A 15,480-nucleotide genomic window follows, 5' to 3' on the forward strand; every position below is an offset into this window, starting at 1 on the left:
AAGGCTAGATTATTGTAATGCTCTACTGGGTGCAGTGCTCGAAGTGGGGTGGTACTCACCAGTACGCAGTACCGACACTTCTACATTTTACTCTTAAGTGTACCTGCACTTTTTCTTGCTTACCGCTACTTCTCGAATGTAGCCGGTACTCCACCACTGACAGAAAAAGCGTCAGTGTCAGAAAGATTGGTAATGACCATCACCTAACGTTACATAAACTACACTACCCAGAGGGCACTATGTGACTTATTTCAGATCTTGACGAATTACATAAAGGCAAGGAGTCGGCCCACCCTATCAGAAGCTGTCTGATGCCTGTGGCTTCCGCCTGACCGTAACAGATTTTTCACTGCTGAAATTGAAAACCTAGACAAAGAAGTGTGTCGAGTTTGAAATTGTAAGTCGTTAGCCTGGCTTCAGAAACGTTCTAAAAGAACGTGTGTGCCAGAGCCAGACACATCAACAGAGGTTGTGAATGTCCAACCAGAAACATCGGATACCGTTAGCGTTGATGTGAGCGGAACAGCTAACGTTAGCATTAATGAGGAGTCTGCAGCTACCAACTTTAACGTTACCCTAGTCAATAACACCGACGTCAACAAAAACGTGAGTAACGAAACACACGGATGGCCTGACTGTTGGTCAAGGGATCAAATGGTGTATTTTTGCTCCACAAACAGCTGGCTCGTTTTTAAAAATAACAAACTGGGCTGCAAAACATGTAGCAGCGTCCCGTCACTTGCTGCCCAGACAGAGAGGGGACTGAAGTTGTCAAGAGAATGGAGGGAATGTTTAATTCAAGCCTTTGGTACAGACAAGGCGAAGCAACAGCAGTCACTGCGCAAAAAATTTAAAGACCACAGAGATTCGAAAGCACACATTAAGGCAGCCGAAATAGCAAAGATGGCATCCCGCAATGAGCTGTGCAGGCAAGTTCAATCTATGCACAGGGCTGAACACGAAACTACATCTCGAGTGTTCCGAACTGCATACAAAATTGGCAAGCACGGGCATCTATTCAAAGACATGCCAATGGATATAATGTTGCAAGAGTTGAATGGAGTGAACATGGGCCGAGTTCTGCATTCCGACAAGACATGTGCCGACGTTATTGACCATATTGCAACGGAGATGAGGAAAAAGATGGTCGATGACATCCTTGTAAACAAAAGAAAAGTGTGCGTGTTGATCGACGAGTCTACGACGATCAGTGGGAAAACTGAGTTGGTTGTCTGTTTGCGGACAGCTATTGCTGACACAGAACCTGACATGTTTTTTTTTTGACCTGCTGGAGTTGGAAGGGAGCACAGCAAATGCTATCACAGATACATTGTTGTTATGCCTCCATGCATATGGATTCGATGGCCACTTTTTGGGTGAGTGTTTTGTGGCCTTTGTACGTGATGGAGCATCAGTGATGCTTGGCAGAAAAGCAGGGGTGGCTACACAACTTTGTGCCAGATTCCCAGACTTGTTTGTGTGGCTCTGTTTAAATCAACGCCTAGAATTGGCAGTTGGGGATGTTCTCAAGGAGGTCAGTGGTCTAAATCACTTCAAGATTTTTGTTTTGATAAGCTATACACTTTATATCATGCCTCACCCAAAAACCAAAGAGAATTGCATCAACATGCACAATGTGTTGGGAAGCGTCTCCTTGTCATTGGCCGTGTTTTGTCAATCCGCTGGGTAGCTTCAAGTGAGAGGACTGTAAAGGCTGTTTGGGAGAATTACAGAGCGCTCATGATGTCACCAGGGATTCAACAGAAAGAGCAAAATATAAGGGACTCCTTGACGTTCTCACCTCTGTGTCTTTCGTGTGTAATCTTGGAGTAATGTACGTTGCCCTAACAGAACTGAGTGATCTCTCAAGGATGCTTCAAAAGAGAGGTACAACACTGCCTGAAGCAGACAAAGATGCTGTTTCTGGAGATCCGGGTGTTTGAGTCCATGGTTTCAACACCTGGCCCCCACACACAGACTGTTCTTCAAGTTGAAAGCGAAAAATTGTTCCAGAATTTATCACTGTGTGACAATCAAAGGATTGTAAAGATCAATGTAGGACAGTTCTTTCGCAGCATGGTGGAAAATATGAGATCCAGGACACCTAACAACTTCCTCTCATGTCAGCACACAGGAAAGTTCCTCACATAGAGGTGGAAGCAAACTGATGTCTGACTTCAAGGTTCTTCAACCAGATACTTGGTCAGAGGGAAATCTGGACATAAAACATGGTGAAGCAGAGGTCCTTCGCTTATGTGACACATTTAAAATAGAGAGAAGAGAGAGCATCCAGGGATTTCGGGAGTACAAGGAACTGAGGGCATCCCGGACCCCAGCAGCCCTCAAGCCTCTTCTTAAAGCTGTCCATACAATTGCAGTGTCTACCAGTGAATGCGAAAGAGCCTTCAGTTGCATGAATGACATTCTAACAGTCAAAAGGAACTCCCTTGCTGTCCAACCTGGTGTTCCTGAAATGCAATGGACCGCGCGTGCGCCGCCACAAGAGACACTATGTATCCATGACACTGATAGCAGCGGACACGAGCGCTCAGCTTGAGTTCAAAAACACATTTTAGCGCTAGATCTCTTATTTAATGCAAAAAAATGCACACTATGCAAGATTTGTACCTTAATATAACAGCTTCAAAGGGGTATCAGGCTGTGAGTGCAGAGACCAGTCTATGGCAGAGACGCTCTGCGTGAGTGGTATTTACGACAGTAACGTTAAATACAAGTTCTCCACAGCGACTCTAGGGGTCGCTGTTTGACAAAAACGGAATTCCTGCATAGTGTGCCTTTAAATTATGTACAAGTATTACATTATGCTTTGTTATTACATTATGAATTGCTACAGCCCCTCATTATTTCAAAAAGTGTATCCAGTCTATTTCTCAAAAATTCACCTTTTGTGCTTCACAGACGTAAGAAAGTCACACAGGTTTGGAAATTGTAATGGCATGAGGGTCAGTAAATAATGACAGAATTTTCATTTGGGGGATATTCGTTAAGCTTGTACAGAATTATATATAAAAAAAATGTTGACTTAGAAAACCAAACATTTTAAGCAACATGAAGTCTCCATGATGTCTCAGCTGAAGGCGTAATAAATGACAGAAATTATGATGAGGAAGAGGATGATTGACGATCAGTCTGGGAAGTGTTACAAAGCTATTTTCAGGGTTCTGGAAAACCACAGAACCATATTGACATCCATTATCTCTAAACTTGGACCAGAACTGGCTGAGCTTCCAACATTCCTCTAAAAGTACATAAATGACTCATCCAGCAAGTCTCAAGAGCCAAGGACAACATCGGAGGAACTGCAGGATTGTCTCGCATCAGTAGAGGTCAGCGTTCACAAAGACACTGGCCAGAAATGGCCTCCATGGAAGAGTGGTAATGCTGAGGAACATTAAGCTCGTCTGAATTTAGCCAAAAACACAACTTGATGATCCTCAAAACTTCTGAGAGAATGTTCTGCTATTCAAAAGTGGATAGTTCTGCTCTGGCGGTTCAGCGGGAACACTGTTGCCTCACAGCAAGATGTCCCGGCTTGAGTCCTGGCCGAGCCAATAGGTCATTCTGTGAGGAGTTTGCATGTTCCCCCCTTGTTGGTGCGGAGGAACACCAGCAATGCACATTTTCAAACTCTTCCAAATCAAAGACACCTGACTCAACTCATCAGCTCACTAGAAGAGACTCCAAGACATGAAATGAACGCATCAGATAAAGGAGACATCCCAAAATGTGTGTTGTTGGTGTGGCTGGGAAACACTGGGATATGCTCTAGCATCCCCCACATAGAAGAAGTCGTTTGGAAGATGGATGGATGAATTTCGCTCTCTACCAGGAAATCCTAAAAGGAGAATTTCACCAGTCTGTGAAACGCAAGTGGATTGTGCTACAATCATCCAAATCAATTCACATGTATTTGTATAGTGCTTCACAATACATATTGTTTCAAAGCAGCTTTACAGAAAATGCATGTGTCTACATTACAATTTCGAGTGATCTGTTATCAGTGTCTAAATTATGATTTTCAGAAATGTACATATAAATCACACAGTTAGATAATAATGTATTCATTTAAACAATGCATTAATTTCAGGTAGAAAGAATGAGCTAATTTAAGTAATGAATACATGTGCGTCAACAAATGATTAGGATATATAGAAAAATGTTGCATCGGAGATGTTGATTCAGAGCTTGCTTCATCTGAGGTCTTCGCAGGAGACTTCAATAATCCAAAGCAAACAAGCCTCTGAATATCTAGTCAGAGACTGAACCTGATTGAGATGCGGTTGCAGGATTCATGCTGAAATAAACCTCCATTGGGGCTGAACTAAAGCTGGTCTGAAAGGAAGAGTGCCACCTCAGCGACGTGAAAGACTGAGCTACGGTTCTCTAAAGCATTTGGTTCTGCTTTTTGCTGCTAAAGTTACCACAACCAGTTATTAAGATTATGGGGCAATACTATACTGTAGGGATGGAAAATCTGAAACTGTTTAGGATGATTTATACACAAAAATTCATGAAATATTTATACCTTTTCACAGATCTGTAAACTAAAGAGTTTGTGCTCACGTACCTAGCGTTGCTTATGTTTGGAGAGAAATCTGCATGTCTATAAAACACGTACCAAGAGGACACATACCGACACATATCAGCAAGGCTTTGTGCAAGTGCTACAGTGTGACACGGCTTTAGGTTTGAGAGATTAATCCTGCAACGGGATACTGAGGCTTACAGCAACCCCTTCCCAGGGGATTTTTTGCATTAATGTTGTACTGCAAATGCTGAAACCCCAAATGTGAAATTATCCACTGATTTAACAAAACAGACAAAAGTACTCGAAACCTATGTATTTATTGAAGGGAATATTCAAAACATATTACAGCGTTTATAATTATATAAAACAACATTCATCAACTGTTCTTCTAATACTCTCAGTATTTAAATAATTTACAAAACAGCTTCCTGTACAAAACGACCAGAACTCATACAAAAATACTTTTATGTTTTAGCAAAATGCATAATGCAGCTAGTATACAATACAAATGTTTGTTCTATACAGAAAACATGCGCTGCTAATAGGATCTCGACTGCAGTCAGAAACACAGCTGTGAGTGTGTGTGACTGTCAGATCTGTGTCTCTGCCTCAGTCCAGCGTCGGGGAGCGCTCGTCCTCAAGCGTTCAGGCTGTACTCCTGCTTGTAGCAGCAGGGCCGGCACACGGCGTTCACCAGGCCGCTGATGAGCTGCAGGGCACAGATGAGGAACTCCAGCGCGCTGAGGCCCAGCAGGATCGACAGCAGCGTCACGTTCCACTCCACCACGCTCGCCGGCTGCGTGCAGACTGACCATCTCTCTGGAGCCAGCAGATACCTGGACACATCAGGCAATCCAGTTCAGAGACTGTTCCCTCATTAATGAACAACTACACAGGGGCAAATGAGTAGCGCACTATTAACATACTATTTTTTCATACCTCACTGAGAACTACCATATACAGGATCATAATTAAAATTAATAATGCATCATTTATAATAAAAGGTAGTAATGGTAATGACTCAAGTGTTCCTACATCCTTCTAAAGGAACTACTGATTATTTGGATCAGTATCTAAAGTGAAGATCATGGGAACACACTAGTGATGACTAAAGTGTTGCCAAATCCATCCATAGGAATTACTGTTCAAAATCTTACAAAAATCTCAAAAGCTTACAATGACTTCAGTCAATATTAGGTAGTTTTCATGTTTTTCACTTTAGATACTGATCCAAATTATTAGTAGTTCCTGTAGTAACACTTGAGTCATTACTAGTGGGTTACCATACCTTTTATTATAAATTATGCATTATTCATGTTAATTATGAACCTGTAGTTTTCAGTGAGGTATGAAAAAAATAGTAGTTACTGATTAGCCAATAGTGAACTATCACATTTAACAGCGCTATTACTTAATAATGTGTTAATCAGAGTTTCATGTTAGTGAATAGTAGTTACTAGAATGTTAATAGTGCGTTACTCTTCTGTTCCTGTGTAGTTATTCATTAATGAAGGAACAGTGTTATAAAGTGTTACCGAGTTCAGGACTTTTGTCTATTGAAGTCACCATCAATGCATATCAACAAGAAAGGAAAGAAGAGCTCACCGTCCTCCGTCGCCCTCAAAGGGAGATTCCCATCCCAGTGAGGTGAAGCAGAACGGGCCCTTCAGGAGCGCCACAGCGGAGATCAGGAAGCAGAAGCCCGAGCCGGAGAGCCCCACCAGAGCCGCCATCACCGAACCACACATCTACACACACACACACACACACAGTGTGAAACTGATGAATCTGGCTGACCAGGGGTGTGTTTCGCTGAAACTCACTGCTTCACTACTATATTACGATGCATCGTTGAAGAAATCAGCTAGCTAGTCACGACTGTTTCCCGAAACCACATTGTCGCATTTGGTCGTTCAACCACGTTGGTTAATGATGTCACGCAGGTGGTGGAGTAATAACTTCTTTTAAAGGGTTAGTTCACCCCAAATATGTAAACTCTGTCAGTAATGACTCTCCCTCATGTTGTTCAACCCCGTAAGACTTTCGTTCATCTTCAGAACACAAATTAAGATATTTTTGATTAAATCTGAGAGCTGGATCACTCCTCCATAGGCTTCTATGTTATTGAAACTTGCCTACAGTGACTACAGTGGCTCAACCATAAGTTTATCAAGCGACGAGAATACTTTCTTCATTTCCTTCTCTGTGGTCCTCGAGTGAGTTCACGTAGTGTAACAGCGCAGCGCTTCTGTGTTGTACGTCACACGCAGGCTCACTATTGGCCAACGCTGGTCATGTGTGTGATACTTGTGATGTCACAGAAGCGCTGCGCTGTTACACTACGTGAACTCACTCGAGGCCCACAGAGAAGGAAATGAAGAGTTGAATAAAGTCATCGCTTCATAAACTTAAGGTTGAGCCGCTGTAGTCACTTAGACTATTTTAATGATGTTTTTCTGGGCCGGCAAGTTTCAATCCCTTAGAAGCCTATGGAGGAGTGATCCAGCTCTCAGATTTAATCAAAAATATCTTAATTTGTGTTTCGAAGATGAACGACAGTCTTACGGGGTTGAACAACATGAGGGAGAGTAATTACTGACAGAGTTTTTGGGTGAACTAACCCTTTAATGAATCTTTATAAAAACGGATAATTCCGGTCCTTGATTCTGATTGGTTGAGACGCGTTCGAAGCCGTTGTAAATTACTCCACACACACACCTGCGACCGCATTACATTAGTGTTACTGCGCAACTGCCGTTAGTGACGCTTTGTTGCTGCATGTGTTGCTTAGCAACCTCTCTGGAACTACATTGCTTGGCGGAGGAATAATGTGTTAACGTTATATGTTTTGTTGCTGGTGTTTATTTTATAAATAAAATAAATATTAAAATGAATATTTTTATGCAGTAACCGTTTTATAAAAGCAATAGCCCCTTGAAGCCGTGTTTTACAGTGAATTTAGAACAGCTAAAGGGGTTTTAGGCACTTCGCTCCGCATCCTAGCTAACAACGGGGCGTTGTTACTGTTCTATTCACTGTAAATCACGGCTTCAAGGGGCATATTGCTTTAGTTTCAGATCGTATTAATGCTAGATGCCAGCAGCCATATCACCCTGTAGCCCAAGACTGGTTGCCCACTGAAGCTAAGCAGGGCTGAGTCTGGTTAGTACCTGGATGGGAGACCTTCTGGGAAAACCAGGTTGCTGCTGGAAGAGGTGTTAGTGAGGCCAGCAGGGGGTGCTCACCCTGTGGTCTGTGTGGGTCCTAACGCCCCAGTGTAGTGATGGGGACACTATACTGTCAAAGAGCACCGTCCTTCGGATGAGACGTTAAACCGAGGTCCTGACTCTCTGTTGTCATTAAAAATCCCAGGATGTCTTTCGAAAGAGTAGGGGTGTAACCCCGGTGTCCTGGCCAAATTTGCCCAGTGGCCTCTGTCCATCATGGCCTCCTAATCATCCCCATATATACCAATTGGCTTCATCACCCTGTCTCCTCTCCACCAGTAAGCTGGTGTGTGGTGGGCGTTCTGGCGCACTATGGCTGCCGTCGCCTCATCCAGGTGGGTGCTGCACATTGGTGGTGGTTGAGGAGATATGTAAAGCGCTTTGAGTGCCGAGAAAAGCGCTATATAAATGTAATGAATTATTATTATAGATGTTTTGCTAGAAATTACAGACATGGCATCTGACGACTAATTCTCATTTTTCTCAGATATTTTGCTTTATTTCCAGATTCAATCAAAGGCTCGTTCTCATGTACTTGAGCACATTCGCACATGCGTAGTCTTTAAAAATGACGCTTTAAACACAAATGACATTTGTATGTATTCTGAATAAAAGATACAGATTGTACTGAATGTCAGTTTGCTTATTTTGCTCAAGATAAGGATTTATTGAGTCCACATGTCATGCAAACTAGAAACTCTGCTTCTAACCACAGGTCGAGAGCTGTCGTTCCAAACACACAACTCTGCGGCGCTGTTTGCGAGTGTTCGTTAGAACTATGTCTTCAGGAAACACTGATTTGTTGAACTATGCTGATAACAACAGAACTTGCGACCATAGTTGGCTAACGATGCTTTCGGGTAAACACACTCCGGTACAGCCTGTGTTAGAGGACCCCCTTCCCAACACTCACCGCACAGTTCTCTGTCCCACAGGAGTCCACACACTTCCCCATTCCCAGAAACACGCAGGCCGGGATCAGCACCTGAATGTGGACAAGCAGTTTTCAGTACAGTTCAACCGGCTACTTAAATAATTGAACCTCAATTACTGCATTTTACTTCTGACATCAATGTCAGAATCATTCAACCATTCAACCAGACTGGAACCTTTTACCCATGGACTGTGAAAAGTGGTTTGGTAATGTCAGGAAAAAAGGAAAATTGCATTGGATGTGGAGCAATCTGGCATTTTGATGAAAGATTATGAAGATATCGTCGAGAAGGAACTAGGGTTGTACAACGCTATCTCACGACCAATTCATACGAATCTGTGCGAAGAGTCTAAACCCCAGTGATGGGTGGGTTTAGCGGCGGGGTCAGGGGTCGGTCATTCGTACAAGTTCATACCCATTGGTCAACTCGTAAAATATGTGCGATTTAGCAAATAATAGTATGAATTCGTACAAACTTGCCACCTCGTAAAATAAGTACGAATTGCCGTGAGATCGGGTTGAGTTGTAACATTATATCGCAATACTAAAGTGCAATAAAAATGTGTCCGCTGCAGATCGGTATGTGCAACAAATGAAGATATTAGAAGACATGTTTGTCGTAAGAGTTTTATGTATAATAATGCAATTTCAATCAACATTACATTTTTTATTAACTTTTTATCATATGTCTTGGAGTATCGAAATAATATCGTATCGTGAGTTCGGTATCGTGATATGTATCGAATCGTGAGGGTACCGTTACACCCCTAATGCGATTGGTATATTGGCAAACATATTGGTTATCTGAAGATTTTGACTCCAGCTTAAGCTTAATTCCATTACAAGGAAAGTTTTCATTGCTTAGGTGTTTCATTGTTTCCTCAGATGTAGCCTATGTCTGTAATAAGGTCGCTTTATCCATTTATTTAAGTGTTAACTCAATATTTTCTCTTTTAAGGTGTTCATTTTCAACCAAGAAATGCCCGGAAGTTTACTTTATAACATTCATTCAAACCCAATCTTAGGAGAATTTGTACGTTTTGTATGAGTCACCCAAATTCACACAATCTGACCCGTGCGAAAAATATGAAAACGGAGTAAAAAGTCATCGGGTCCACGCCTAAACCCACCCTAAGTCTATCCTTCAAGGGGGCGTGGGCAGGAACAGCTGAATCTGATTATGAATAAGTGATTGTGCGAATTCATCACTAATTTGCCAAATCTAAAATACTTTCAAACTGTCTTGAGAGTGTGTTGCTCATCCCACACACTCAACTGCACCGCTTCTGACCAAGAATATTCCCATTGACTTGTGTTTTTTTATTACGCTTATTTACTACATCCTAACCCCTAAACCAAAACCACAGTTATTATATATTTATTGCTTCATTGCAGTGATTTCTCATTAGCTCAACTCAATCTTAACCTCTCAACCAAACACTAACCTTTAAAACATTTACCATTTTTATATTTTAATTAAGACAATATGTAGTGTTTATTCAGTTTGTTGCTCATGGGAAGAGAGTGTGTCTCCAGACACCTCAATCCACCCACACTTTCCCACACAAGACAACATTCACACCAGCACAAATCTGAAACTCACCAGAAAACCACCTCCTCCGATCCCCATAAGGTACCAGACATATGTGGTCACATGATCCTCCTGAATGTATATCATCTTCCCGTCGGGAAAGAAGAGCAGGACGTTTGCCACGATGCAGCAAGTGGCGAGAGGGATGAGGGCGAATCCCAGAGACCTGGCAAAGCCCAGGGAACACATCTTCACACGCAGGCAGCGGAGGGACGGAGACTGTAATCCGGGACAGGGAACTAGGGTGGTGGACGGAGGAGTGGAGGGATTTTAAGAGACCACCCCCCCTCCTCGTCCCCTACGAGCCGCTGTCCCGAGGAGGAGGAGGAGACAGGAAACAGCCTGACATTATACAGTGTGACCGCAAACTCTCCGACAGCCCATACGACCCGGACACTGTGGGGGACTTTGTTTTCCCACAAAACTTGTGATTTTGTAGATATTCAGAGATTCTATCAAATCTCAACCTAAATTGACACAGTTTAAATCATGTTGAGATGTAGTTTTGCAGTTTTAACCTCGTGCTCGAGGTTGTGAAACTACAAGGTAGTTCTTCGAAAGAGATTCTAATGTTGTATTTCTACAAGAATCAGTTTCTTACAACAAGGCTCACGACATAGACGATAGATGGAGAGTTGACCTTGTTTTTGAGAAGTTTCTCAGCGATGACAAAGTGGAAAAGTGTCTTTATTAACAGATAGTAAAAGTTGGTATGAGGTATTCATTGTAATTGTAATGTACACCACTGAAGGACGTCTCTTCTGCTCAGCAAGGCTGCATTTATTTGTTTAAAAATACAGTAAAAACAGTAATATTGTGAAAAATTATTACAATTTAAAATAACTGTTTTCTAGGTGAATATAATGTTAAACTGTAATTTATTCCTGTGATCTAAGCTGTATTTTCAGCATCATTACTCCAGTCTTCAGAGTCACATGATCCTTCAGAAATCACTCTAATATGATGATTTGCTGCTGAATATTTTTTTTGTGGAACTACGCCTTTGTCTTTAAAGGCACATGTGGTCAGATGACTTGATATAACACTTCTAATTTGAAACTATATATGGCATCACTTGCTGACACACGCTAATGACATTGGGTTCAGAGATCACAAATGATATCTCTTTAATATAAAACTGAGACTTTGCTGAAGTGTCCTTACTTTCTCCCAGAGAAAACAGACGGTGATACCTCGCATGTTCCTCCTCGGATGATTTTCCTCAATGTCTTTGGTAGTTTTGACATCTCCTGTGAACGTCTGAGACAACATTGATATTTAGATGGGGATCATCTGTGGACACATTTGGTAATGGTGTAAAATCTTTATTAAGCCAGACCAACATGAAGTAACACAGGTCTTTTCTGTGGTTCAGGATTAGACGCTGGTAATCAGGCTTTATGAATAAAGCAGCCTGTGATAAGGAAGTATTACAGTGCATTACGTAACTCATCAGTTTTCCACAGAGGATACAGACGCCCACTGTTGTGTTGAGCTGGGCTTCAGGGGGTTCGAGAACAAAAATAAAATGTTCTCAAGCATCTGTAGTACGACAAGAATGAATGTTGTAGAACCGTCCTGATGAACTTCTTGTTCCTTTGATACTGGTCTAATATCAGTGAAAATATATTTAATACTTGAAGTTTAGTATACCATTCATGTAATGATGGTTTATTAAACCCATCAGTAAAACATTTTCCTTTCTATGCATGTGTATTAATAAGAGGTGAATAACTTCTGCTCATAACTTCTATTCCCTTTGTCAAAAAGAAGTCAGTTTAGCATACTTTAAACCCTGTAATTATTTCAGACGTAATATACTTTAAAAGAACTTAAGTGTGAACTGAATGTAGACACTAAATTGCATTCGAGCCTAGTTTAGTAATATTAAATGGGTAACACTTTAGTATGGGAAACACATATTAACTATTTACTATGACTTCTGCCTCAATAAGCTCCTAATTTACTGCTTATTAATAGTCAGGTATTTGTTAAGTTTAGGTATTGGGTGGATTAAGGGACGTAGAATATGATCATGCAGAATAATATGTGCTTTATAAGTGCTAATGAACAGCCAATATCCTAGTATGTGCATTATAATAAGCAAATAGTGAGAATTGGATCCTAAACTAAAGTGTAATGTTTTTAAACATATCTGTAATTACACAATTGTAATGATAAAGTTGCAATTTAGTACATTTAAAAAATACTTTAATGTAATGTCGAATAACGAATTATAATTAAGTACTTTACTGTGCTTTAGTATGTTTGTCAACACACCAACATAACTACTTCTTTAAAGCACGACAAAACTTTATTAAAAAAACAATGATTTAACATGTACTTCAAAAGTAAAGCCTTTTATTTGCATTTTTAGGAGCACTTAAGTGTGTTAAAACAGTCATAAAAGTGACTCTCTTTAAGTGCACTTAAATGGCCTTTTACTTCTTTTCCTTTTTTGGAAGTACACTGCAAGTGCAAGTTCAAAACAATTAATCACACTTCTTTCTTTTACCACAGAGATGCATGACCCTCGGTAATAAAACAATCTGTTATTCATATGTCGTGAAGCAGTGCTTAAAAGCGTGTGAAAATCACCGTAACACAGCCTCTTATTGTGGCTTATGAACAGCGGTAACAGAGACATAACAAAACGAAACAATGTTCAATTAATATAGGTAAGCTTACTAATAATAGTAAACAATTATTCATTATATCAAGTAATACAGTCGTATTACTTGGTTTAATGAATAATTGAGTAAATTATCACTGTAAAAAAGTTGCTGCCTCAAATTTTTAAGTACAATCAACTTGGATGTATACGTCATTTCAACTTAAATTACATTAAACTGACTTTAAAAAAACGAGTTCAAATGAGTTTAAAAAAATGAGAAACAAAATATTGCATGACATAAAAAAGTTCAAAATTTTGAAGAGTTAAAGCAATGTGAAAACACATGTTGTCGTAACTTATTGATCATATAATGTTTTACAGTGTACAATGACTGTTGGCTGTTGCCAAGGTATCTATTCTCTTCAAACATGGCTCGCTCAATCAGAGTTTCCAGTCATAACTTTACATTTAATAAAACTGATTAAAATGTTTCTTTCTCACAGTGCTCTGGCAGAACATGTTTTGACCTTATAAACTTCCCTTTATGAGTGCAAATTAATCAGACTAATGGGGGAAGAAAACAACGGAAGTGCAATGACTTGACTTCCTGATAAATCTAACGAGTTTATTCTTATAGTTTGTCACTTCAGCCATGAGTTTCCTAAAGACACACATTTGTCCTCCACCCCTGATTTCCTTTGTGGAGAATGAATGGGAGCAGATTCCAGCGTCCTGACACACGTCGAGAGCTTTTCTGCTGTGATCTCACCCATACAAACACACCCTTACATCAGCCGTATGCTGTGGCGTCATGTGACCCCTGGACAGTGTGAGCGGTGTACTTATTAGACTTTACTACTTATTAGACTTCTAGCCTAAGGAGGATTGTTCTTGTTGAAAGTTACATTCAACTGAATCAAAACCAAAACAGGGTTCAAAACCTGTCTAAATGAGTTAGGGTTAGGTCCACTTTTTGAACTTAATAAGCTATCTATAAAATCACATCTTAGTAAGATATGTCAACATTTGAACCAAGATTTGATTCCGTCGGTGTACTTGTCAAGACTGTTCTGGGTTTGAGTTTTTGAGTGAATTTACAGTTTCCTGCTCATGTTTTCTTTGTCTTAGTTCATTAGTTGCCATGGTTTTTGATCTGCCCTCGTGTGTTCCACCTGTGTCTTGTTAATGATCTCGTTTAGGGTACGTTTACATGACAACGATATGCTTAAAGTTTTCCGCGTACAGACGACACCATTGTCAAAACGATCCCCATTCACACGGATCCGTGTAAACGACTGAAAACGCTGTATTTTGCTGCCAGGCCTTTAGATAGCGATGAAACACTATAGACTGAACACGTAATACACATGTGCATGACGTCATCGTCTTCAGACATTCACGGTTTTGTTGTTTACACAGAGACCGGTTTCAAAAACTTGCACTTTGAAACCCGTTTTCAAAAGTTTGCGTTTTCAGGCTCCCAAAACACCTTTGTCGTGTAAATGAACGGCCAATACGCATAAAAAGTTGTACGTTTTTTGTTGAAAACGGTATCGTGTAAACAGCCCCTAAGTTAGTTGCCATGGTTTTTGACTTGCCCTCATGTGTTCCACCTGTGTCTGGTTAATGATCTCGTGTAGTCCCTTAGCGTTTCCCTCAGTATTATAGCCCTGTGTTTGATTAATTCTTTCTCAGATCTCGTTAAAGTATAGTAGTTGTTCTGTTAACCGTGTTTTTGTTTCATGAGAAGTGTTTGTCTGAGTTTTGTTTTCATTGAAACTGCTTGGGAATAGATCCAGCCGTTTATTTTCATCTTTGATTCAACCCCTTGCTGACAGTACTATCATAATAATATTAAAAATATAATATTACACTATTATATATTATTAAAAATATTATAATAATAAAATAAATATACTAAAAACATTTAATAATAATGTTTTAATTAAGTAATAAGCCTCCCAGGGCTGAATATATCAGAGATGAAGTGTATGCACAGCACATATAGAATGACCTTTTGTACTTTGTTGATTAATTGAATAGTTTAAATTTAAACTCAACAAATAGTAGCACACTAAACTCAGCAGTGCAGTTGGTTTCACAGCAATAAATGCCATGCGGTTAATCCATATGTCCTTCATAGTCTAAATTGTTATTGAAGCATATGGGTTCACTAAAGTCCTAATTTAAAGACACACTTGGCTTGAAGACTGCGACACACTCACACACACACACACACACACACACACATCACTCCTGCCGTGTGACCCTCCTACAGCCGGCCGGTCCCACCACACATTCACAGTCACGGGCCGCCCCTCCTTCTGCCTGCGTTGTGCATTCCTGCTCATCTATGGGCCAGTTCACCACTGGTGTTAGTAGAGAACATTCCCAGTCGACACATTCAGCTGTCATTGCTGAGCTGCAAAATGCTGAATCTGGCAAGAGTTTTGCAGAACAACATGCATGTACTCTAAGAAGAAAAGATTCTATATGGTTAAAGATGAAAGTATATTTTTGGTATGAAGGGTTCTTTAAAATTGAGTTAAGAACTCTTGGCTTCTA

At 40.5% G+C, this 15,480-nt stretch overlaps 1 protein-coding gene across 1 annotated transcript; it reads right to left on the minus strand.

Moving 5' to 3' along the window:
• Positions 1 to 4,849: 4,849 nt before the first annotated feature.
• Positions 4,850 to 10,561, minus strand: tm4sf18 (transmembrane 4 L six family member 18). Its single transcript, XM_056240017.1, has 4 exons — positions 10,314 to 10,561; positions 8,690 to 8,761; positions 6,155 to 6,297; positions 4,850 to 5,385 (listed from the first exon to the last, which is right to left on the minus strand). Exons 1-4 carry the CDS (start codon positions 10,488 to 10,490, stop codon positions 5,187 to 5,189), a joined length of 591 nt encoding a protein of 196 aa, XP_056095992.1. The 5' UTR covers positions 10,491 to 10,561; the 3' UTR covers positions 4,850 to 5,186.
• Between the last annotated feature and the right edge of the window lie 4,919 nt (positions 10,562 to 15,480).

The sequence above is a fragment of the Rhinichthys klamathensis genome, unplaced genomic scaffold, assembly GCF_029890125.1.
Source record: "Rhinichthys klamathensis goyatoka isolate OS25496 unplaced genomic scaffold, OSU_Roscu_1.1 h1tg000578l_1, whole genome shotgun sequence".
In the NCBI taxonomy this organism is placed as follows: Eukaryota; Metazoa; Chordata; class Actinopteri; order Cypriniformes; family Leuciscidae; genus Rhinichthys; species Rhinichthys klamathensis.